The 25,907-nt window shown below is 43.8% G+C and overlaps 1 protein-coding gene across 1 annotated transcript in view; it reads right to left on the bottom strand.

Moving 5' to 3' along the window:
• Positions 1–25,907, bottom strand: part of SMAD6 (SMAD family member 6) — a 57,111-nt gene that overhangs the window by 13,647 nt on the left and 17,557 nt on the right. The window contains exon 3 of the mRNA XM_014066689.2: positions 25,450–25,527. Coding sequence (XP_013922164.2) covers positions 25,450–25,527 — 78 coding nt within the window. The remainder of the gene's footprint in view (positions 1–25,449; positions 25,528–25,907) is intronic.

The following is a 25,907-nucleotide window of genomic DNA, read 5'->3' as shown; positions in this document are numbered from 1 at the left end:
AAAGGTTGGTATGTATAATGGGAACTTCTCATAAACCTCTCATAACTTATCATAAACGTAAAATTGAGATGTGCAAATGGGACAGTTATCATATCTTTTGATTCTTCCTTACTAGAGTGAGAGTTGGAATTTCAAGTAACTGGCAAGCATTTACTAACATATCTCCTATGCAACACCCAGATGATGACCTCAGAGACCAGTCTTGTCTTCCCCAACCTGACATGAGATAGGCTACCTCTTCATAATCTCCAGCCAACCCAGCTAATGACCATCCAGATGGCAACAGGTGGAAGGAGGTTGACCAAGATAACATGGAGAAGAGCAAACCCCTTCTAGATCATGAATGGATGCCCACCACCAGGCCAGAAAGAGGCAAAGTGCACAGACACGGCAGAGCCAATATTCCGGTCAGCGTAGAAGGCCAAAGGACATCTCTGCCGAGTGCCTAAATTCTTGACTTGAACTTCTTTCCAATGATAAGTGGACAGCCTGATAAAGATCTGAGCAGCGCTTTATCTCTGTAATCCCAGGAGAGCACCAGAAGAAAAGGGGAAGGAGCAGCTCCAAATAAAATAAGCCTCGGGGCACTGAAACCAGAGTCAGAGAATAATAACAAAGGAAGACAAGGATATCTGATCTGTTTTGTTGTAGGGAACCTGTGAGGGATCCCAGCAAAGGCACACGCTGCAAGTTCTGTTTACTACGGTTTATTTTTGTAAGGTTCAGTTTATTTTCCTAAGGTTTCCGACAGTGTTTTGGGGAGGGAACGAGAGGGAGGGCAGCGCCAAGGTCCCGCTCTGAGGTGCCTCCCAACTGGAGAAGGCAAAGGAGGCAAACTGGCTGCAAAGATTGTGTGCCACAAACAGAAACAGGCTGCCCCCACTTTCTTTCCTCCTTCTTCCCCGAAGGCTCACTTTTAAAGAAAAAGGAGAAAAATAAGATCCAAACTTGGGTTAAATCAACATCTGCCAAAGATATCCCCACTGAACAAAATAGCAGGACTTCATTAAGTCAATTGCAACTTGGCAAAAATTCTGAAGAGGGAAAAGGGGAAGCCACAGTCAGGCCTGTAATTTAAGCCGTGTTTTAGGAGCACCGGCCTGAATGCAAGGGACTGCAATTCCATGGCTTTTATTTATTTTTATTTTTTAAATCCATGCCCTGGCTCCCGCTGCCACATTCAGAGAACCACAAGCTTTTCAGGCAATTACAACAGTCAGAGACTTTTCCTGTTAGGGAGAAAAAGAGAGGGAGGAGGAGGAGGGGGAGGAGGAGGAGGAGGAGGAGGAGGAGGGGCAAATCTTCTCGGAAGCCTTCAGAGTAATGCGATGTGCAAAGCAACCAGCTTGTAGGAGGTGGAGTCAAGAGAGGACTCAGCCTAGAATCCTGACATATTCACAAACACTCCAAGCCCAGCCCCTACTGAATGCCGTTAACTCTTGCTGACCTTTAGTTGACTTGATTCTTGTGTGTAGCCTTGAAAAAAAAAACCAACCTCACTAGAACTTAATGAGTGGTCCCAATTCTTTGGGTCCAAGACAGACTTGTAAGTGCCAATGTAGGCAAAAGATGGGCAGGAACTGCCAGAACAGAATCTCCAGGCAGGTATTGTCCACTTGGCCAGGCAGACTCCTAAGTCCTGCTCAATGGGAGTCAAATCATTTAACAACCAGTTCAGCCAGGGTCAGGTTGGCTGTTGTGGAGGCTGGTCTATCCCCTGCATATGTGGAACACGCCTCGCGTGACGGCCAACCTGACCCTAGCCGAACCAGTTGCTAAATTACACACACACACACACATACACACTATCCAAGTGGATCCTGGGCACTGCGCTGCAATGGAGAAACCGATACCGGAGTGGCCGGCACAAGGGAAGGAGGAGAAGCAGGGAGAAGAAAGAGGGAAAGCCGCCTTCTCATTCCCTCGCACTGACCGCTCCGCTGCCCATTTCTCCATTGCAGCGCAGTGCCCAGGATCCACTTGGATAGCAGGGGGAGATTTAACAACAGGTTTGCCTGAACCAGTGCGAATCGGTTGAATCCCACCATTAGTCCTGCTCCAATTATTTCCTTCCAATCTCAGGACAAAGAAAATCCACTTGCTTCAAAGCTTTGAGTTCAGCTGAATAAGGCTTTCCATCCACTGGGTTGTACCCAGAAGGCAGAAAGTTCTGAACGCAGAGAAAGAAACGCAGCAGCCAATATGGGGCCTGCTTCCTGCAATTTCCCTGGCACTTAAGTTTCCAGCGCACTGTTTCTCAACCTTAGGGACTTTAAGATGTGTGGACTTCAACTCCTAGAATTCCCCAGCCAGCTGGCTGGGGAATTCTGGGAGTTGAAGTCCACACATCTTAAAGTCCCTAAGGTTGAGAAACACTGTTCTAAATATGTTATTCTCGTCACTGTATAGAGAGCCGGGAAACTAGAAAGCCAACCACATAACCATGCACTGTCCCTTGGTAGACATATTCATGCGCTTTGAAGAAACCACCCTTCTCAAGGTGCTTCCACATGTGCAGAACCAACTGGCCCCACAAAGGAGGAAGAAAAGACACAACGACAACCTTTCTGGTGCTCAGTCAAGGAATTCATTCACCTATCCAGCGGCTAGCAGTCCCTTGTCCAACTGATGCATATGATTAAAAAGCATGTGCTTGTAGCTCAGGGAAGAGTCATACTTCTTCTCAATTAAATTAGTTAATTGGAAAAGAGGATATCAACCCCCCTCTGATGTTTGGCTACCATAAACTGATACGCCTCTCCTTTTACAACATCTGAGAATCTCACCCTTCTCTCCACCCCCCCCAAGAAGTGGATAGGTCAGAATGACAAGGTATTCAAGACCCCCCTAAAAACAGGGGAAGGGGAGGATGTCTGTCAGAGTATAACCCACTCAGATTAGATCAGCGTTCTCCAACCTTAGCAACTTGAAAATGTGAGTGGACTTCAACTCCCAGAATTCCTCAGCTGGAGAATTCTGGGAGTTGGAGTCCACCACACCTCAAAGTTGTTGAGGTTGACAAACACTGGATTATACCATGTTAGAAAGCCAAAGACATCATACAAATCCATGGTTTATTTAAACCATGGTTTGCACAACAAGCAAATGGTTTGCTTCATAATCATGTTAAGCTGGCAAGGACTGTCAACCCTTTGATGGCTTCCAGTTTTGGAGGAGAAAAATGGTTCTACTAGATAAGGGGGTGATGAGGGGGACTGTGGTACACTAAGCTAGCATTTTCTGTATCCCCCCCCTTTTTTTTGGGAAGGAAAGGACACGACTGTTGTGGCCCACCAGCTCTGCTGGCGGCAGACTCAGACAGTGAGGAGTTTGGGGAGGAAGGTGGGCCATTCCTGGAATCTGGGGAAGGCTCTGATGAGGGCTCTATGTCAGAGGCAGAAAGGGGGCCAAGGCCATCTGACAGTTATCACCTGCCTTCTGAGTCACACATCAGTGAAGCAGACAAACAGCTGGAGCCTGTTCCCAGTGTGCGCATACACAGTTGCCAGACGAAGGGAACAGCTAAGGAACAGGGGTCAATTTGGAAGTAAGGCCACAGGTAGACGATGAAGGCCCCCTCCCATAGGAGCGAAAGGGGAGAGGAGTTGTAGGAGTCAATCACCGTATTTTTCGGAGTATAAGATGCACCTTTTTCCCTCAAAAAAGTGGCTGAAAATCAAGGTGCGTCTGGGTGTATTCAGTGTATAATACAACATTTTTTGCCTCCTGAAACCCCGCCCCCATCACCAAAATAGCCGTGCAGGGCATGAATAGCCTGTAGGAAGCTTTGAGAGAGCTCCTGTGGGCTGGTGAGGGCAGAAATGAGCAAAAAATGGGGCATTTTTTGCTCAATTTTACCCCCCCCAACCCGCCAGGAACACTCTATAAGCTTCCTAAAGGATACCAATGCCCCCCCCTTTTTTACGAAATACGGGCATGTTTTTCACAAAAACTGGCCATTTTTTGCTTGTTTTTGCCCCCGCCGGGCACTCTGCAAGCCCCCTAAAGGCTATTTATGCCTTTTGGGGGGGAAACGGGCCCATTTTTGTGAAAAACAGGCTGTTTTGGGGAGGTGTGCAGTGTGCAAAAACTTTTTTTTATTTGCTTCTTCAAAACCTTGGTGCATCTTATACTCTGGTGTGTCTTATAGTCCGAAAAATACGGTAGTTCAATTCATTAGTGTGAAGATCTGTTCCTGACTTCTTGCCAAGTAATTGCTGCTACAGAGTGGTGTTTGAAAGATATCGGCCTGGCAGCTCTCCAAGCCTGATAAAGGTCTGCCGTTGTAAAATCTCTTGAAAGACTGTTTCCCAGGACTTTGCTGGAGAGGAATTCCCTTTAACCTAAATAAAAGGGGTTTTATCGGGATAAGGAGTCGGCTTTGTGCTTTTGGGAAGCCTAGGTCAGAACAACGATGATACCAATCTCTTTGCTGTTTTCTTTCTTTAAAAAGTAAACTAGGTTACACCGATCTCAGGACTAGCTGTGTGACTTTAAGATGTTTACCATTTGAGAGTGAAAACTGGAGTCCCCAGTGCCAGTAAGCGGGATTGGAGAAGACTTCAGAGGACCCACATAAAAGGGGCTGAAGAGGAGAATGGAGGTTTGAGCCTGGACTGCTGGCCTCTGTGTTAAGTCACAGGCAAACTCTTCCAAACCACAAGCAACAGAAAAGGCCTATTCATACAAGGAGAGCTTCTCTGCTTTTTAAAATATTACATCCTATTGATCTTAACAAGTTTTACAAAAACTACACACACACACACACCTAAAAAACAACAACAATCCAATTTCACCAAAAAAAAAACACCTGAAAGAAAGCAAGGAGGGAAACAATATATCCTTATTAGATATTCATCAGATATCGAACAATACTTGACAATTTCTAAATCTACATTTAAAAAAATAATAATTTTCTCTTGCTATAAAATGCCAAAAAGACAACGTATTGTGTCACTTTTGGAAAAGTAGACAAAACTGATGAGATACAGATTAATCTCTGTAGGAAAAGCAGCCCAAGAGATGCAAATGAAGCCGGATAATCTTCTCTTTGAGTAGCTTCATTCATCCCTAGATTTAAGGTTCAACTCAACCCCTTGTTCCCCTCCCGCCTTCCCTTCCTTTCCCCTTTGGCTCAGTCCCACTAAGGCAACCAGAATCTTCCTTCAGAATCCTAACAAATCTATGAAGGCCTAATAATTTGCTAAGCCTTCTCTATACATAGGTAGTCCTGAAACCAGTACATCTAGTGACTGTTCCAAGTTACAACAGCACAGAAAAAAGGGACTTGGAATTATTTTCCACACTTACGACCGTTGCAGCTTCCCCATGGTCACATGATGAAAATTTGGAGTCTTGGCAGCTGATTCATATTTATGACGGTTGCAGTGTCCTGGGGTGATGTAATCCCCTTTTGCGACCTTCTGTCAAGCAAAGTCAATGGGGAAGCCAGATTCACTTAACAACTGAGTGACTAACTTAACAGCTGCAGTGATTTGCTTAACAGCTACGGCAAGAAAGGTCATAAAATGGGGCAAAGTTCACTTAATCAATGTCTCACTTAGCAACTGAAATTTTGCGCTACCTCAAGGATTACCTGCAATTATAATCATGGGCAAAGAACCAGGAGGCAGGATAGAGTTCAAGGCTCTTAAAAGTTTATTCCATACAAGCTATATACAAATAATCTGATCTACTAATGGTCAAGGCAAACTGGTGCCAGATAAGAGTCAACTAGGGACACAGTGGCTCAGTGGCTAAGATGCTGAGCTTGTTGATCAGAAAGGTCGGCAGTTCAGCGGTTCGAATCCCTAGCGCTGCATAATGCAGTGAGCTACTGTTACTTGTCCCAGCTTCTGGCAACCTAGCAGTTCGAAAGCATATAAAAAATGCAAGTAGAAAAATAGGGACCACCTTTGGTGGGAAGGGAACAGTGTTCTGTGTGCCTTCGGCGTTGAGTCATGCCGGCCACATGACCACGGAGACGTCTTCGGACAGCGCTGGCTCTTCGGCTTAGAAACGGGGATGAGCATTGCCCCCTAGAGTCGGGAACGAGTAGCACATATGTGCAAGGGGAACCTTTACCTTTTAAAGAGTCAGCTGACTTCAAGGGGGCTGGACATAGGTCTCTTTTGGGGGGGGGGGGTCATAGGAACCTGAGATTGATATGTTTGATCGCACTCTGATCATCTCCTAAAAAATTGGTTGGAATTGTGTTTCATGCCTTGTGAATTATTCAGGAGGGAAATTTGCAACTGACTTTGGTAAAATGAATGCAGGACGGTGACATTGATAGGGGGCAGGTGGGTGAGCCTACCCCATAAAGAGAAACAAGTTTTTTGCCTCCTAATCTGAGCGTGCAAAATACAGTGCACGAAAAGAGCACTAAGTACCTTGAGTGATCCTTCAGAAATTCCCCTTATTCCACTGGCAGGGGTCCCCAAACTTGGCAACATTAAGACTTGTGACTTCAACTCCCAGAGTCCAAAGTTGCCAGGTTTTAAGACCTCTGAGCTAGGGGCGAAAAAATTAAGAAAGCTAAAGAAATAATCCCTTTTGTAAAATAAATATTTGAATGTAGTACTTTACTGATTAATTTCTTAAGTACTTTCAGAGCTCACCAGCTTGAAAATTACCTAATAAAAAACAAGGAGCACAAAGAATTATTCTAGGGTTGTTTTTTTTTACAAAAGCTCATCGCCTTGATAATACCATGTCCTGTCACTAGATGTCACTATTTATACCCTCTAAAAGGATTTTTCAACCTTGGCAACATGAAGATGTGAGGACTTCGGCTCCCAAATTGGCTTATCTGATGCTAAAATGGACTGCTAATCGGGGCAGCAAAGCTATGGGGCCCACAGAATTTATCTGTGTCTCCCCCATTTGAGATTTATCCAAGCACGGGTCTTATGAAGGCAGAAAAACTGGCTCCATAACTTGCACCCATCCCAGGAGAGCTAGAAAACATTAGAGCCTATTTGAGAAGAGCAACACCTCAATACCTCTGGCATCCACCCTCAAGAGACGCCCCCCCCGCTCTGAGGTCCCTTCCAACTGTGTTATTCTCTTGTTCAGTTGGCATGAGATGACCAGGCATGGAACTGCCGCATCTCCATGGCTTTTCACTTTGCTCCAAATGAAAGCATAAGGAAATAAGGAAATATCCAGCCTGAGAGGTTGTGAGTTCGATCCTAGGTAGCGGCAGATATTTCTCTCTCTGGGCACAATGTGCAAATATCAGCTGCGAACTCCGCACTGGCGACAGGAAGGGCATCCAGCCAGTAAACTCTGAGCTCCATTCAGTTGCCCCGAATGCACCCCGATGCCAGGGATTAGGGGGTCATTAAAAGACAAAAAAAAAATAATATGCAGCCTGTCTTGCTTCACAGTTTTACGGTTGAAATAAAAGGTACTTCATTTAGTCAGAGGTGTTGATCAAACACAACATTTTTGCAACTTTGCCTGCTTTTTGGTTAGGGGAAAATCACTTTTCCAGAGCCCCAGGTCAGCTTCTTAACCTGCCGAGGCATACATGTGTACTTATGATTATCACATTAGCTTTAGCAGTCTGGAGACCACTTCAGATCCATTGGCTTCTCACACTCAAACTGAGCTTTTAAGGTGTTCCCTGTATGATCACGGATGGTTACTGGAAACGGCCTACAGAGGAAGGTGTTTATACAGGTAGTCCTCGACTTACAACAGTTCGCTTAGTGACCTTTTTAAATTTCTTTTTTCCCCAGAAATTTTTTTATTTTTTATTCTCTTACATAGCATTTTAAGTATACATTCACATAGTTGTTATTCTTCAATACATTTATCATTCTTATACATTTATTATTTAATAGGTTATTATACAATTTGGGTTGCTTTATTCACCATCCCTTCTTCCTGTTGTAACACCACCTCATTTTCCCTTTCTTTTCTCCCTTCCTCCCTTCTCTACTTTCTTCCTTCTTCCTCTCTTTCCCCTTCCTACTTCCCTTGCCTTTCTCCTGCTCCTCCTCTTCCCCTTCCTACCCTCTCTCCTTCTCTTCCTCTCCCTTCCATCCTCCTCTCCTTACCTCTTTCTTCTTTCCCCAGTCTTCCTTTCATGTTCTCCTCCTTCCTCTCTTTCTTTTCTATTACTGTAGGTGTCTTTTTCCGGCCTCAGTTTATATTTCCTTGGGATGGTATTTCCGCAGACCCAAATATAATTTGGTATCATTTCTTATTCCCTTACCTTCGCTAATCTATCCTAGCTATATTTGCCTCCCCTTTATATCTTGCTTTTGGCTATATACTTACATATTTAATATTTTCTTTTCTGTTTTCCCCTTCTTCCCTCCCCCCCTTTTCCATTTAACAGTGCCTCGTCTGGGTTCTCCATCTTCTCCCTATTTTCTTTTCTGGTTTCCTTTCTCTAGTCAATCATAGAATCTTCCCCATGTCTTGAAGGACTCCGATTCCTCTTTAGCCTTTAGCTTAGTGACCTTTTGAAGTTACAGCAGCACTGAAAAATGTGAGGTATGACCGTTTTTCACTCTTAATGACAGCTGTACAGGGGTGGTAGTCACTTACTTTCCTACGGGGTCGCAAATTTCAGTGTGTGCTTGCTTCGCTCACAGGCACCCCCATCCGTGCATGCACTTGGCCTTCAGCACATGCACTTGGGCTTGAAAACATGCCTAAATAAAACAGCATAGAGCGGGGGGGGGGGCTATAAACGATTTCTAAACCGGCTGAATCCCACCTCTGCCGCTGTAACATCTCCAAGGTCAAGGGATCCAAATTTGAATGCTTGGCAACTGGCATGTACTTACAACAGTTGCAGTGTCCCGGGGTCATGTGATCACCCTTTGTAACCTCCCCAGTCGACTTCCAAAGTCAATGGGGGAAGCCATGTTCACTTAATAACCCCGTGATTCACTTAACAACTGTGGTGATTCACTTAACAACTTTGGCAAAAAAAAGTTGTAAAATGGGCGAAACTCATTGAACAACTGCCTTGCTTACCAATGGGAATGTTGGGCTCCACTGTGGTCATAAATCGAGGACTACCTGTAGCCAGTAAAACCCCTTTTGAGCCAATAAACAGAAATGGTGCACGGAGAATATACAGTCAGTGGGGTCTAAATTTAGCCCTTGGGAAGAACTCTTCGAGTTATCCTCAAAATTATTTGGCCTTACTAGGAAGGAGACCGATAAAAGTTTTAAAACTTAAGTCTACTGTACATATTTTAAGAAGTACTTTAAATATTTACTATACAAACACTTAAGGAAATGTTATTATGTCTCTAAAACGCAACCGCTGATAGTTCTGGATTCAGCCAGACTAACTTCAGGGTCCTTTCGCACCAATATTTTTCTTACCAGTGCAAAAAATAGCAATAGAAGAATTGCTAAACAATTTTCTTATCTTAGCTCAAGATGTTACACTCTAGGCAGTACATAAAACAACTCTTAATCCTCCGCTCTCTCTCCTTGTAGGCAGACACAAACACAACTCCCGAATTCTCTTCCGTATATTCAGATTTAATTATAATGTAGTTGTGCTGACAGTGTTGGATCAACCCAGCTTTGTGACTGCGCTTTGACCTACTTCCCCAAGTCACAATCTGGTGGTTTTAGTGCCAAATTGGCATTTGCTGGTGTCTACAACATTTTGCTTTGCAATTTTGTTTGATACACCAAGATTCAGGGCTTCGAAGAAACACAGCACTCACTGTGCTGGTTGAAGGCGTTTGGTTTGCAAAGAAATGAGTAAATAATTTCTTCACTTGGAAATGCATCTCACTGAGATTGGGTATCATTTTTGCTTGACAAATCCTATGGCAGTGATGGCTAACCTTTTTCTAAAGGAGTGCCAACATGTGTCCGTGGGCACCCACCCACATGCACATGTGCGAGGCATGTCTTAGCAGAAATCATCTCTTATCCTTCCAGCTTTTCCTTCATGCTCTCCATCTCAGAAGGACACGGGAACTTGGCTGCTTTCTCAAGATCTGCTCCTGCCTGTCAATAGACAGAGCATCTCCAAGCCCTGGCTGAAATCACTAAGCAACACGCCTACCTAAAACCACACACTATGCATCATCTTCTGATACTCCCTTCCGAATAATCAAAATTCAGCCAAAGACCACAAATAGCAAACTGCTTCCAAGTTACTGTGACTGATTTATCTGCAGTTGCATTTCTTCACAAAGCCAATTTGGAGACCATTCCTTGTGCCCAATTGATGTACCAATTGCTGAACTCTGCTGAAACCACGCCTTCTGTCAATATTCCCCCCACGGAGCCGATTCCTGTTTAACTTATGCAAATTGACACCACCACCACCCCAATCTGCAAAAGATCTCCCTACCCATAAGACTCTGCTTTGGGAATTCCTTCACAGAGCAAATCTGTGTTTATTCTACTAGAGTAGCCGGATGCACAAAAAATGACAAGTTCTTTTCAAAAGCAATTCAGTCATCTTCCCAATGAGGCAGGACTAAAACTCCCATCAGCCACATCCAGGCAAGGGATCATGGAGTGAAAGACTGCAGTAATGAGGATATGGAAGCTGCCCTGTAATCCCAGTCCCTATAAGCAACACTCTAGGTCAGGCTCTCCCACCTTGGCAGCTTTAAGACTTGTGGACTTCAATTCCCAGAATTCCTCAGCTAGCATGGGATTCTGGTAATTGAAGTTTGCAAGTCTTGAGATTGGAGTTCCCTGTAGTCTACGGAACTTTCTATCAGCAACTTTCCTGCAGCTTAGCTTTCAAGGGGAAAACCTAATTTTTGCTACCAGCTGGTTTCAATTGTGCCTTTTTCACAGCACGCCAAAGAAGGACTGGGGGATTGAAAGCAGGAACCAGCGGAGGGTTGTGGGAAAGACTGGTGCCCAGTGAAGATTAGAGCAGAAAATAATATCGTGGGTAGCTCAGACAAAAGCAACTCAACTGGAAGCAATCATAAAAAAGACAAATGCATCCCTCTGCAAAACAACAAACACACACCCTTCTGTGGCACTATAGTGAGTATATTGTCACTTAAAAGATGTTGTGACCTCAATTCACTGAAAAAACAGGATAGCCAATTTTCTATGGCTATCCTTGTTAGTGTTGATGTTGGTCAACTCTTACTCTGGACAAAATAACTTTGCCCCAATTCATTAAAAGTGACAAACAGCGTAAAATAACTTCTTCAGGGCAGTTCCAAGTTCAACCACTGGGAAGACGAATAGCCCATCAACCAGCTATAGCAGGGATCTCCAACCTTGGCAACTTTAGACTTATGGACTTCAACTCCCAGAACTCCTCAGCCATCCAACCTTGGCAACTTTACAATTTGTGGACTTTAACTCCCAGAATTCCTCAGCCAGTATGGGGGTTGAACTCCATAAGTCTAAAATTGCCAAGGTTGGATGGCTGAGGAATTCTGGCAGCTGAAGTCCACAAGTAGTAAAGTTGCCAAAAGTGGAGACCCCTGAGCTACAGGTCCCAGCAGAAGCAAGCCTACAAGTCTCCAAACCCACCTTTGCAGCCCCCTGGCCTGTGCCTCTGAAAGAGCCGAGGTGGCGCAGTGGTTAGGGTGCAGTACTGCAGGCCACTTCAGCTGACTGTTATCTGCAGTTCAGCGGTTCTAATCTCACTGTCTCAAGGTTGACTCAGCCTTCCATCCTTCCGAGGTGTGTGAATGAGGACCCAGACTGTGGGGGCAATATGCTGACTCTGTAAACCGCTTAGAGAGGGCTGAAAGCCTATGAAGCGGTATATTAAGTCTAACTGCTATTGCTATTGCTAAATCAGGCAGCAGAAAGACCATATTTAGCATTCCTAGTTAAGCTGAAAAGTGAGCTTTTCAAAGGTTAAAAAGCATTATCCCATCCTACCACAGTGACGGCACAACCCATGTCTTCTAGAAACCAAAATAGAATGACAGTGGTACCTTGGTACTCGTTGTTAATCGGTTCTGAGAGTCTCAACAAGTACTAAAAGAACTAAAAACAACAAGTACCAAGTAAACCATGTGACTAAGGTGTCACTCTTTTGTTTTCACTAGTGAGTCACAAGGCAGCAGACACCAACAGGTTCTAGCTTGCACGTCGAGTATCAAACAAACAATGAATACTAGGACAAAATTTTGACATCAAAATGTGTCGAATTCCAAATTCAGCGAGTTTCAAAGCAGCCAAGTAACCAAGTATGACTGCAAAGGATAATCCATCCCAGTTCCATCAAAGAACACCACCCTGAGAATTATTTCTTACATAGTGGGACCTTGGGTGCCGACTATAATTTGTTTCAGGAGTTCAGTCAGCACCCAATTTGTTCATGTCCACAAGCAAGGCTGACTGCACATGCACGCACACACACAAAAATGGTGCAGAAGAGGAAATCGCCACAGTAGAGAAAATCACCACGGCTGTGTCTATTCGGCACCCAAGGATGTGTTTGTGATGTGAGTAAAACATTTAGCGGATTTTTTGGTCAGCACCCGAATTGTTTGTGGTCTGAGTCGTTCGGGATCAGAGGTCCCACTGTATATACCACTTTGCATATAAGGATAGATCAGTGTCTGTTTCTAGCATCTATGTAGAGTACATTTCCCCCCCTAGGGGGAAATTCACTTGTAATGATTCATCTAAGGAAAAAGCTAATGCCTTTTAAAACAGTGTTTCTCAACCTTGACGACTTTTAAGTCCTGTGGACTTCAACTCCCAGAATTCCCCAGCCAGCTGTGCTGGCTGGGGGATTCTGGGAGTTGAAGTCCACAGGACTTAAAGTTGTCAAGGTTGAGAAACACTGCCTTAATATCTCCTTCATCTCTTGCATAGCAAAAAAAAAGTCAAGAAGGAAGGGGAGGGAGTACACTTTTTTTACAGGAAAAGAAAAAAATGCAAGCTTCATCCAGCAGCATTTCCCAGCGGTAAAACAAGGTCCGCTTTATTTATTATTTTGCAAACATAATTTACTTCCAAAAGGAAGAAACGGAAAGATATCGCCTGCCAGGGTTGGCCACTCTGCCGGCAGTGGGCCAGTCCCATAAATATTTGGCAATGGGTGGAATGTAGAGCTCTTCTCTGCCCTCTTTAACTTAAAAAGGACTAGTTATTGGAGCCCTGAAGGATCCATAAAACAGTCTTCAAAATTCAAGATGTATTTCCTGAGCAAGTTCCCAACCAACCAACCTAGAACTAAGCAACATGGAGCGAAGGAGAAATTTACTAATAGAGCAATTAACCAAATGAAGCAACCTGCCTCCAGAAGTTGTGGTGCTCCATCACTGAAGGCTTTTAAAGAAGAGCCTGGACAAGCATTTGTCTGAAATGATATAGGGTCTCCTGCTTGAGCAGGGGGTTGGACTAGAAGACCTCCAAGGTCCCTTCCAGCTCTATTATTCTATGTTCTATGAGAAAATGAATCCCCCGAAAAAAGCTTTCTTCTTCACTGATTGCAGCAGAAAACAAGCTAGCATCTCCCCTGCACCAGTACGATCAACTTAAAAACCAGCTTTTTACATATGTGGGCCTCAAGCATTAGTAAATAGGCTTCCACACACTAGGACAAGATAGCAGCCTTCCAATACTTGAGAGGCTGCCACAGAGAGGAGGGTTATCAAGCTATTTTCCAAAGCACCTGAAGGCCAGACAAGGCATAAAGGGGTGGAAACTGAACAAGGAGAGATTCAACCTGGAAATAAGGAGGGATTTTTCTGACAGTGAGAACAATCAACCCATGGAACAGAAGTTTCCTTCGGAAGTTGTAGGAGCTTCATCACTGGAGGCTTTCAAGAAGAGACTGGACTGCCATTTGTCAGAAACGGTGCAGGGTCTCCTGCTTGGGGGGGGGGGTTAGACTAGATGACCTACAAGGTCCCTTCCAACTCTGTTATTTTGTTCTGTTCTGTTCTATTCTACTCTACATCCTCCAGTTATCACCCACCTACCCCTCTTTTCTGCTCGTAAAGCTGATTTCCAGCCCATGGCAACTATACTTGATTCCAGCTCCTGCAAGAGCTAACAGAGAAATTCAGTAAAGCATCTCGGATTCATATTGAGGTAGTCCTCAAAACTACAACAGTTCATTTAGTGACCATTGTAGTGACCATTGGAAGTTGCAATGTCACTGAAAAAATTGACTTATCGTCATTTTTCACGCTTATGATCACTGCTGCATCCCCATGGTTATGTGATTAAATTTCAGGCACTTGGCAACTGGCATGTATTTATGATCATTGCAGTGTCCTGGGGTCTTGTGATCCCCCTTTGTGACCTCTGACAAGCAAAGTCAATGGTGGAGCAGATTCATGTTACTAACTTAACAACTGCAGTGATTCACTTAACAAGAAAGGTCGTAAAATCGGGCAAAGCTCACTTAACGAATGTCTCACATAGCAACAGAAATGTTGGGCCCAATTGTGGTTGTAAGTCGAGGACCACCTGCTTTTGGAGCGCATCTATTCCCACATGTTTACATTTCAGATGGATAATGCACAGATGTGTAACTGAGAGCCTGATCCAAATTTATAGCTGAACATGAGGTCTTCTTCTGGGAGACTCACAAAATCCAGCCTTCTTCTGTGGAAGAGTGATTAGGTGATCAGGGAGAAAAGTGGTCAAATTAAGCAAAAGAAAGATTGCAAGTTTTAATAAAAAGCCCAGAATAAAAATTGTAGAATTTTAGAAAACAGGCATTAATATATTGTTTTTATTTGCACTTGTATCTGATTCTCATCCACTAATAATAATAATAATAGCCTTTATTGTCATTGTACATCATGTATACAATGAAATTGGTCTAACCTCCACTGGTGCAATCCATAACTAGACCCCACTAGAGCAGGGGGTCTCTCAATTTGGCAACTTGTGGAATTGTGGAGCAACTTTCCCAGGCTTCAATCACTTCCCTGGCTGTTTTGGTTCCTGCTCATCCAACAAACTTAGTAGTTGCAAAATTGACTCTATGTCCTTGTTCATTGCAATGTGAGGCTGCCAGTGAGTTCGGGTCTCCTCCTCTGACCGCTCACTTGTGTTCTTGCAATCTGGTGGTCAGCTTGCTCTCCCCCCCCCATCTGTCCTACATAGACGGGCTCCAGCAAGAGTCCAAAAGCTGAAAGGCAAAACCTCCGGTCCCAGTGACTGACCCAGATTGGCTCCTGCAATATTATCCTGGTACATAAATATTTGCCTTCATATGTGAGAAGCAAAGTCATGTCGTCTGAGGAATCCTCGCTCAAGGCATGCAGAAATTACTACCTTCACGTAGAATTCATACAACATGGAGAATCTGTTCCACCTTAAATTCTTCGTCTTAGGCAGCAATTCTGGAGCAAAACTCTCCCCATGGCTCGCTCTGAATATAAATCTTGCTGGTTTCTTTGATCTCCATTCATCCCCTTCCCAGGGAAGTAGCAAAGCCAGTCAAATGTAGCCCCCCCCCCCCCCAAGGCACAAATGCAGAATTCCATCTTGGGCATGAGTTTTCCACAGGCAAAAAAAAAAAAAAAAAGCTTGAAAAAGAGTGAGAATCTTAAGTTGCTGCCATTTAAACACATAATCTTCCCCTACTTTTCCAGTCTGGGTTATTAACTTAGAAAGAGAAGGTTAAGGATAGTGTTATTCTCTCCCCATAAATTAAGAACAGCCCCATTCCCCTATTGCACAGGCCAAACCTATCTCATATTTTTTGGAATATCTCACAAACGAGGGTAAACAATATAACAATCTGCAAGGCTTTCAAGAGCAAACTTTTCTGATCCTTCACTGGTTATTTAATTCTTTCATTTCTGCCTCAACCTCTCCAAGGGATCCAAGACATTTATTTTAGACCAGAGGTCCCCAATCCTGGCAAAAAGTTGGCTTTTCCAGCAAGCTGGCCTGGCCTGAACAAAATAAAATAAATGATTGATTATTGTTAATTTTAATCAAAAAAATTTAAATGTTATTGTTAATCTTAATTGGGTTTGTTTTTTGGATACTCTATCTAATTTTTTAAATAAAAAATTGTAATATGTTTTTTTTTTAATGTTGTACGCCGCCCTGAGTCCTTGGGAGAAGGGCGGCATATAAATCCAACAAACAAACAAACAAACTTTTAAGACTTGTAGACTTCAACGTGCACAATTCTGGGAGTAGAAGTCCACAAGTCTTAAAGTTGCCAAGTTTGGGGAACTCTGTTTTAGACTATCCTTCACAATGGGTTGAACTAGATCAGTGTTTCTCAACCATGTCAACTTGAAGATGTCTGGACTTCAACTCCCAGAATTCCCCAGCCAGCAAATGCAAATGCTGGCTGGGGAATTCTGGGAGTTGAAGTCCAGACATCTTCAAGTTGACACGGTTGAGAAACACTGGACTAGATGATCTCCAAGTTCCCTTCCAACTGTTCATCTGTTTATTCTAGTCCTAAAATGACAACACATTGGCCCAAAAGAGCAAGCAGGTGACCTCCAGGGTGATGATGGCCCATCTAAAGATCCTGGTTAGGCGGGGAGGAAACAGGGAACCCATCACAAAAGAGATTCGGGAGTCCGTGAAAGTGGGGGAAGCGTGAGAAAGGGAGTAACTCCACCTTAATTACTCAAGGTAGAAGTCAATTTGGAGAATTGCTTCCACAGGCTTTCAAAATGCTTGTCAGATTACCTACCCTTCTCTAAGATCTTCCCCAAAAACCAAACAAAGTGGCAGAGTTTGGCAAATTCATACTGGAAGGCTCAACTATGGGAAGCAAAGAATTTGGATGCTTCCCTTGTAACAGCCAATGTGGGACCTTCAGGCTTCAAGTCCCACAGTTAACAGGACACACATGGATGGACACACACACACACACACACACACACACACACACACACACACTTCATTGGAAATGTTAGAGGGTTGAGGGCAGAGGTGAAATCCTCCCGGTTCGACTAGTAGCTTAAAAAAAAAAGCTTCCGAGGATCACGTGGCTCATCATCGGAAGCTATCTTTATAGATTTTTAAAGCATTTTCCCCAGCTGGTTCCGGTGAACCGACAGGGAAAAAAATGCTTTAAAAATCTAAAAAAAATATAGCTGAAAGTGAAAAAAAAAAGTTGGCCATGCCCACCCAGTCACATGACCCACCACCACCAAGCCACGCCCACAGAACGGTGGGGGAGAGAATTAGATTTCACCCGTTGGTTGAAGGCCAACTCCAATAGATAGATAGATAGATAGATAGATAGATAGATAGATAGATAGATAGATAGATAGATAGATAGATAGATAAATAGATGATAGACAGACAGACAGACAGACAGACAGACAGAGGATGTTGATAGATATAGACAGACAGACAGAGCGAGCAATAGCACTTAGATTTATATACTGCTTCACAGTGCTTTACAGCCATCTAAGAGATTTAAAGTCAGCCTTTTGCCCCCAACAATCTAGCTCCTCATTTTACCGACCTCATAAGGACAGAAGGCTGTGTCAACCTTCAGCCGGTGAGAATCAAACTGCTGGCATTTGGCAGGATTGGCCTGCAATACTGGACTCTAACCACTGCACCACCATGGCTCCTGCATCATCACGCCTTCATACATAACATGTGAAGAGGGGTCATAAGTCATTTTAATGCCACTGTCATGGATTATCTATTTCATTGCCTTATCCTGGACAACTAAGGGAAGTTTTGTGAAAACTGAAATGAGGAGAGCCAGCAAGTGTGAAGGCTACGAAAACCAGGCTTGAGGGGGGAGTGAAAATGTTCAAAGGTTTATTCAGAGCCTTTGATGTTCTTTCCTACTTAACCCCCCCCTCCCCTGCCCAAACCGGCTGGCTCTCGCCACCACAGTCTCACAGCAAAGGCCCAAGAGAGGGATGCTGGCATCCAGGGCATTAATTTGAGTAATATATTTCCGCCTTTAAAAAAGCTCCTTTTCGCCTTCCAAATATTTTGGCTTCTTTGGTTTGCAAAAAAAAGAAAAAAAACCTGAAAGGGGAACGGGTGGAGAGTGCCGGGCAAGGTTGGAACAGCTAAAAGGCTCGGCCAGGAATCTACCCTCAAGTCCCTCAGCTGTTCGAAGGCTTTGAGAGCTTAACCAGAAGCCGTAGGTGCCATTTCCCAGGACTCAATCCTCACAAACAGCCTCTGTTCAGGTCAGAAGGTTTGGGGAAACCAGAAAGCGTCCATTTTTTGGAGTCTCTCTTGTCTGCTTGACTTGGAAAATTTACACTTTCTCATCTTTCTCCTCTTCCAGTTTTTTTTCCAAAAAGGATCCTTCCAACTTCTGATTCCCCGTTTCTTCTTTTTAGACTGGGATGTCTAACTTTGCCAACTTTAAGACCTAAGGACTTCAATTCCAAGAATTCCCCAGTTAGCATGGCTGGCTGGGGAATTCTGGGAGTTGAAGTCTGCAGGTAGGGTAGGGTAGAGTTGGTTAGAGTAGAGTAGAATCTGGAAGGGACCTTGGAGGTCTTCTAATCCAGCCCCCTGCTCAAGCAGGAGAACCTATACTATTTCAGAAAAGTGGCTGTCTAGTCCCTTCTTAAAAACCTCCACTGAGCTCATGATTTCTGAAGGCAAATCTACCAAGGCTGGGCACCCCTGATGTAGACTGAATAGTTGTAGACACAATGGTTGTGTGAAAAACGATCATCAGTCTCTTTTTTTTTTAGTGCCGTTGTAACTTTGAACCGTTGTAAATCAAGGACTCCCTGTACTTAGTTCTGCATTTCCTAATTTGGCAGCCCAGAAACACATTTGAAGACACAATCACCATACAAACAGTCTTTCCATCTGAAAATGTGTCTTGCCTGGTGAAGGATTCTGTCCAACTACACCCGATGTAGCTTACTGATTTTGTTTCTACTTCCAAGATGAAAGTAAGTAAACTTAATGTAACGATAGTGGAAATTCACAAATTTCCACTATCGTTACATAATCCCTTCAAGGAGACTGCAAAAAGCTTCAATTAAAAAAGTTAGCTAATTTATGGCACCAACAATCCTGCCCATCAAACTATATTGTTTTCATGAGGAATACAAAAAATTTTTTTCCTGAGAAGATCAGATGGCACCAGAGAGGAAAAATAGAAGGAGCTTTTCTTCCTTTAAATACTACCTTTCATCTGAAAATATAAGAACTCCAATTTGATCTGCATTTCATCTTTGCACAGGTATTCCTAAATTTACGACCATAATGGAGACCGCCCACTATGATGAGTTGGTCGTAAAGCAGGTCATTGTGGGACCAACCCAATTTTATGACCTTGTTTTGATGCAGTCGTAAAGTGACTGTTTGCAATCATTAAGAGAACCCCATAGCTTGCTAGGGGGTGTTTTTTCACAAACATCCCCCCCTTGAGGTAAATGCTAGTTTTTCAGGAAAAACATTGTAAATCATGCTCATAAATTCAGGCCAGCTACCAAATCTCCAAAATGCAGTCTTGTGAGTTGTGAGTAGATGCATTGCTACTTTGGAACCAGCTTGAAAGTATTTTGGGGAGGATCTGTGGTAACTTCAAACAGTTCCTAATTGATTGGTTGTAAGTCAAGGACTACCGCCAAAGAATGGAGGCCTTTGAACTCTGGGGCTGGAGAAGACTCCTGCGAGTCCCTTGGACTGCAAGGCCATCCAACCGGTCAGTCCTAGAGATCAACCCTGGCTGCTTTTTAGAAGGCCAGATCCTGAAGAGGAAACTCAAGTACTTTGGCCACCTAATGAGAAGGAGGAAGGACTCCCTGGAGAAGAGCCTCATGCTGGGAAAGATGGGAGGGCAAAAGAAGAAGGAGGTGGTTGAATTGAGTCACTGAAGCAGTCGGCGCGAGTTAAATGGACTCCAGAGGATGGTAGAGGACAGGAAAGCCTGGAGGAACGTTGTCCATGGGGTCGTGATGGGTGGGACACGACTTTGCAACTAACAACAAGTTAAGGACTACCCATAATAGCAAATTTGCAAGATAAGCTGAACTGAAAAACCAGGATGGGCTGTAAGCAGAGAAGGAGGATCTGCTGGACTCAGTCCAACACCTGCCAGATGTCCCAGTTAGAACTGGGCAATCTTCATAGATTGTCCGTCAAGTGGAAACCCGAGGATATCTTTTGCACTGGCCATGTACACTTGGTGCAAACGAAGCAACCCGTAAACATTGTGCGAAGGACAGAGTGAGGTTCACAAAGGGAATCTCCAACTTTCTCTCAAATTTGCGTTCTTTAGCTCAGTGTTTCTCAACCTTGGCAACTTGAAGATGTCTGGACTTCAACTCCCAGAATTCCCCAGCCAGCAGTCGCTGGCTGGGGAATTCTGGGAGTTGAAGTCCAGACATCTTCAAGTTGCCAAGGTTGAGAAACACTGCTTTAGCTCTTCTTTCAAGTGGGGCATTATTTGGGGGTGGGAGGGAGGAAAGGAGGTTTCCAGGGTCCAAGATGCATCAGGCCCAGCCAAAACGATGGGTCAACGCATAAAAGACAACAGGAGAAAAGGAGGTGAAATTCCTTCTGCTTTCTCCTCACCATACTGAAGAAGGTGATAGGGTGGGAGACCACGAAGCCACCAGGAGGGTCTTCTGCCCTGAGTCTCCTTGACTTGCATTTTTAGTAGATTGCTGGTGATTAAATTGAATGTTTAACACGGGTTCTCCCACCTGAGAATGCCAATTTCTTCTCACCTCATATTTTCACCCTATGAAAACCTGTACATCCTCTTCTTTCAATGACCCCATAAACCATTATGGGATGGAGTCTGGGCAACTGAATGGAGCTAGCAGAGTGTTGTAATGGCCAGATGCCCTTCCTGTCACCAATGCTGAGCTTTATTCAGCCAATATATTCTCATTGTGCCCAGAGAGAGAAATATCAGCCTCCTCTACCTAGGATCGAACTCACAGCTCATGGAGGCGAGAGCTCCATCCCCGAGGCCACCGCACCACTTATGAAAACCTGAACATATTAGTGTTAGTATATGGAGAATGAATATATGTATTCTCCAACTCCACAGGGTGAATGCAGCCCAATTTAAAAGTTAAACCTTATATGTACAGGTTTTCATAGGGTGAAAATGTGAAGTGACAAGAAACTGACATTCTTAGGCAGGAGAACTGCGTTATTACATACACACACACACACACACACACACACACACACCAGTATTTGTACAGGTGTTACTCAACTTGCAACAGTTTGTTTGGTGACCATTCAAAGTTACAACAGCACTGAAAAAGTGACTTGTGACCCATTTTTCACACAACCTTTGCAGTGTCCCCCTGGTCATATGATCAAAATTAAAACAATTGGCAATTGACTCATACTTATGACGGCTGCAGAAGGTCCCCCTTTTGCGAACCTCTGACAAGCAAAGTCAAGGGGGAAGCCAGATTCACTGAATGACCACGTTCCTAACTTAAGTGACCGACCCCAGTTCTTCATCAGACTCATTCCCTAAAGGGCAGCCACTTTCCAGCCACCGGTGGGTTCCTACCGGTTTGGACTGGTTCGGCTGATCCGGTAGTGGTTTGGCGGCAAGGGTCACTGGAACCGGCAGTGACCCAGGCTTGCCACGCCCCCAAACTGGTTCCCCAGGCTGTTCTGCACATGCACAGAACAATTTTAATTGCACTGCGCACGTGTGCACAGCACACATCAAGCGCGTCCACATGAGTGAACCAGCAGTAGTGCCTGCCAGAACCCACCCCTGGCAGCCATCTAAGGAACGGGGGGGGGGGAGTTATGCTCCCCCCCCCATTTTACAGCCAGTTCCTGCTTGCCAATTTCGGCCACCGTTTCGCGGATCCCAACTGTTGCTTTAGTCTGGCCACTGAAGGGTTAAACCGCAGCCAGGCTCTTATCCTATAGATGCAGCTCTGCCCACTGGGGGAAGATAAATAACCCACATTAGACTCTTATGAAAAGCTGAGCCGCTTGAAATTCCACAGTAGGAGATGGGAATATCCAATTACACTACCATTTTGGTTACCAAGTGATCGTTATTTTGTTCTAGCAGAAAAGTTTTAAGCCCACTTTTGTGTGTGTGTGCGTGCTTCTGACGGTTATGCAGAGGTAAGGTGCCACGGGAACCCATCACCTTTCACGCTGCAAGGACATCTGGGCCGCTCATCCACAGCTCATTTAAAAAAAGAGAGAGAAAATCGGATGCTGGGCCACACCAAGTGTTTCAGAGCTCACCACCCAAAAGTTGATAGTAAAAGCACCTTATATTCCCCTCCTTCTAGGCCAGTGGTCAGAAACTGTATTTACTTGAGCTTGAGAGCTGAGTCAGAAGCCAAGACAGGCCGAGTTCTACCACGCAAGCACATGTCCCTTCCTGAGGCCCAAAAAATATCTCACATTCCTACACGTTGGAATCAAATTTCTGGAAGCTTTCTCAACCTTTCCGCTCCGAGTTGGCATACAATCCATCTTGAAAGAAAGCACGAGCCTTACGGTTTCCTGCCCACGAAGCTGTGGGAATGGCCCCGCTCCCTTTTTGGACCTTAAATTTCTACCCTCTTTAGAGTAAGTAACACATTTGCAGAACTTCATTAACTTTTAGGAGCAATTGTAGTTAAGCAGGAAACATTCCAGGGTGGATAAATTAAAGTTCAGCCACAGAGAAGCCTCTGAAAATTGCTGAGATACAATTTAATGGAATACCATATTCCTATGCTTGGGAAATACAAAAGGGATACAGGTAGTCCTTGAGTTATAACAGTTTGGTTAGTGACCAAAGTTACAACGGCACCAAAAGAGGGACTTTTTTTCAATGTTTAAATTATGACCATTTTTCAATTAGGACTTTTGAAGCATCCTAACGATCACATGATCAAAATCCAGATGCTCACCAACAGGTTCATATTTATGACGTTTGCAGCCCCTCGGGGTCACGCAATCCCCTTTGGTGAACTTTTGACAAGTGAAGTCAATGGGGAAGCCAGATCCACCTGACAACCGTGTTACTGACTTCATAACTGAAGCAATTCATTTAACAACCCTGGCAAAGAAGGTTGTAAAACAGGGCAAAGTTCTCTTAGCAACGGTTCCTTAGCAACAGATATTCTGGGCTCGATGGTAGCCCTTAAGTTAAAGGCAACCTGCAGATTCTGAACTTCATTTCCAACATCAGAAGCTGCGAGTCGTCTGTGTTCAATGTGCCAAAGTGCCCCTAAAGCAGGGGTCTCCAACCTGGGCAACTTTAAGACTTGTGGACCTCAACCTCTAGAATTCCTCAGCCAGTTTTGCTGGCTGAGGAATTCTGGAAGTTGAAGTCCACAAGTTTTGCTGGCTGAGGAATTCTGGGAGTTGAGGTCCACAAATCTTAAAAGTTGCCAAGGTTGGAGACCTCTGCCCTAAAGGACAGCCATCAATCATGAGGCCTGGATGGATCTCACCACCTTCTCCTCTGCTCTGGCCACCCCATAAACACCGCTAGCCTCCCTGAGAACTAAGCCTCAGCTGGGCTTGTTCAACAGTTCCTTTTCCTCCTTCCGTGCAGGAGGACTCTAAATGCAAATCATCAAGAACCGTATTCTGGGACAACAAACTATTTTGTGAAAACTCTACATCTAAACCAATGCAAAGTCCTTTAAAAAAAAAAAGGACCTACAATCAGTAACGTTAATTTCCCCCCCACTTTCCTACCCTAGCAGTTTCACAAACAATAACAAGAGAAGGGTGAGAATGAGGTTATCAAAGTTCCTGAGCAACAAAAGTCCTGCAAAACAGGAAAACCGCTACTGGACTCCTTGCTAAACAGGGCAGAAATACTTTTTGAAACAGGGCAACATGGATATTTGCACCTATAGAAGTTACATGCACACACACACACACATGCAATTTGCATGTATTTCAAAGCAGGAATGTTCTATATTATTTATCTACAAATTAAATTATTGTATTTTACTCCCATTTCATTTTAAATTGCATTTTATTGCAGTTTCATTTTAAACTGTATTTTATTCCAATTTCATTTTACATTGTTTTTATTGGATTTTAGTAATAATTTGTTTTTGGAACTCTGCACTTTGATATGGCCTATAAATCAATACAGTAAACTCACTAACTACTATATTCAGTAGGAAAATCTGCTAGCAATTTAAGTGATATAACGGGGGTTTGGGGAATTGTTTTTTCTTGCAAAAAGTAAACAAATCATTAATATTTCAGAGAAACTTCTCAAGCATCAAGGTTCAGGTTATAAATAGAAAACAGGTGAAGCTTACTTTTAAATATGAGCATTCAAGCAATTTTTGGAGAAACAATTATTCAGACAAATAGAAATATTTACACAAAATACATCTGCAGTCTATTTGAGGAGCAGACTTTGGCCATGAAAGATAAAGTTTGCTTACTGATTTTCAGTACCACCATCAAATACATTGAATCTGTTTCTTTTCTTTCCTTATTAATTCTTAACGAATTTGACAAATGCAGATTTCTGGAACTGAGTGTTTGTTAGAATGTCTTTCATGCTTTCCCTGTACTGATAAAATGCATTCCTTTGCACATTTTAACCATCCTGGTGCTGAAGGCATAGAAACATGGGGACCTTTTACTGGGATCAGTAAGTGATCCACAGTGCCAAGTCCACGTCAAGCGATCCTGCGAGAGAGGAAGTACAGGTAGTCCTTGACTTACGACCACAATTGAGCCCAAAATTTCTGTCGCTAACCAAGATCCTTGCCCCATTTTATGACTTTTCTCGCCTTGGTTGCTAAGTGAGTCACTGCACTTACTAAGTTAGTAACACAGCTGTTAAGTGAATCTGGCTTCCTCATTTCCTTTGCTTGTCAGCAGATCACAAAAGAGATCACGTGACCCTGAGAAATTGTGACCGTCATAAATATGAACCAGCTGCTAAGCATCTGGATTTTGACCACGTGATCATGAGGATGCTACCACGCTCATAACTGGAACAAATGGTCCCTTTTTTTCAGTGCTGTTGTAACTCTAAATGGCCACTAAATCGACTACTTGTAGATCGAGGACTTACCGGTATATTAACTAGCTTTTTCTTGTGAAAGTATTTTGATTCCTGTCATTTAACATTGGGAACACTTTTGTTGGTACACAAAGCTTGTTAGTATGCAAAGTCCCAAAGGCACTTTTTTTTTCAGAAGGCAACTTGACTTTCTTGATTTTTGCTTGCGGTTTTGCTTGAAGACGTTTCGCTTCTCATCCAAGAAGTTTCTTCAGTTCTCAAGAACTGAAGAAGCTTCTTAGATGAGAAGCAAAATGTCTTCAAGCAGAAACAAAGACAGCCCAGTTTTGGGGTTTTTTCTTTTTTTTTGAAACAGCACCTTAGGGACAACCATGATCTGGAGCAGTGTTTCTCAACCTTGGCAACTTGAAGATGTCGCTGGCTGGGGAATTCTGGGAGTTGAAGTCCAGACATCTTCAAGTTGCCAAGGTTGAGAAACACTGATCTGGAGGACTGAGAACCTCCATAGACATTTAGTGTTATTTTTCTCTGGAAAGGCTTACTACAACCAACATTGTATCCCACACATTAAAAGATCTACCTACCGGAAAAGTCTCCAGCGATGACATTGGGTGAATTTGTAGCCTCCGTTTCAGTGTAGGACAACGTGGAATTTGAAAGGTCTGGGAAGCAGAGGGAAAAAAGAGGCACGTGTTATTTCCTAGCGGGCCAATAATTTTACCATCCCAAGAAGCATTCCCACAAGGGCTGCGCAACGGTTCTCATTCACTTTCCCAAAGGGGCTTTCACAGCTGTGGGAGGGAGCACTCATGTGACTTATCTACTTCTCCATAAAGCAGCCACATGGAAGCAGAAAATAGAATAGAATAGAATAGAACAAGCTGGGATGGACCTTGGAGGTTTTCTAGTCCAGCCCCCTGCTCAAGCAGGAGAACCTATACTATTTCAGACAAGTGACTCTTCTGAATGAGCCAAGGCGGCGCAGTGGTTAAATGCAGCACTGCAGGCTACTTCAGCTGACTGCAGTTCTGCAGTTCGGCTG

The sequence above is a fragment of the Thamnophis sirtalis genome, unplaced genomic scaffold (assembly GCF_051295495.1).
Source record: "Thamnophis sirtalis isolate CommonGarterSnake01/CBP01778 unplaced genomic scaffold, rThaSir2_p1.2 scaffold_2, whole genome shotgun sequence".
NCBI classification, from domain to species: domain Eukaryota; kingdom Metazoa; phylum Chordata; class Lepidosauria; order Squamata; family Natricidae; genus Thamnophis; species Thamnophis sirtalis.
Note: the sequence above shows the minus strand (reverse complement) of the source record. Positions and strands in the feature narration are given on the sequence as shown.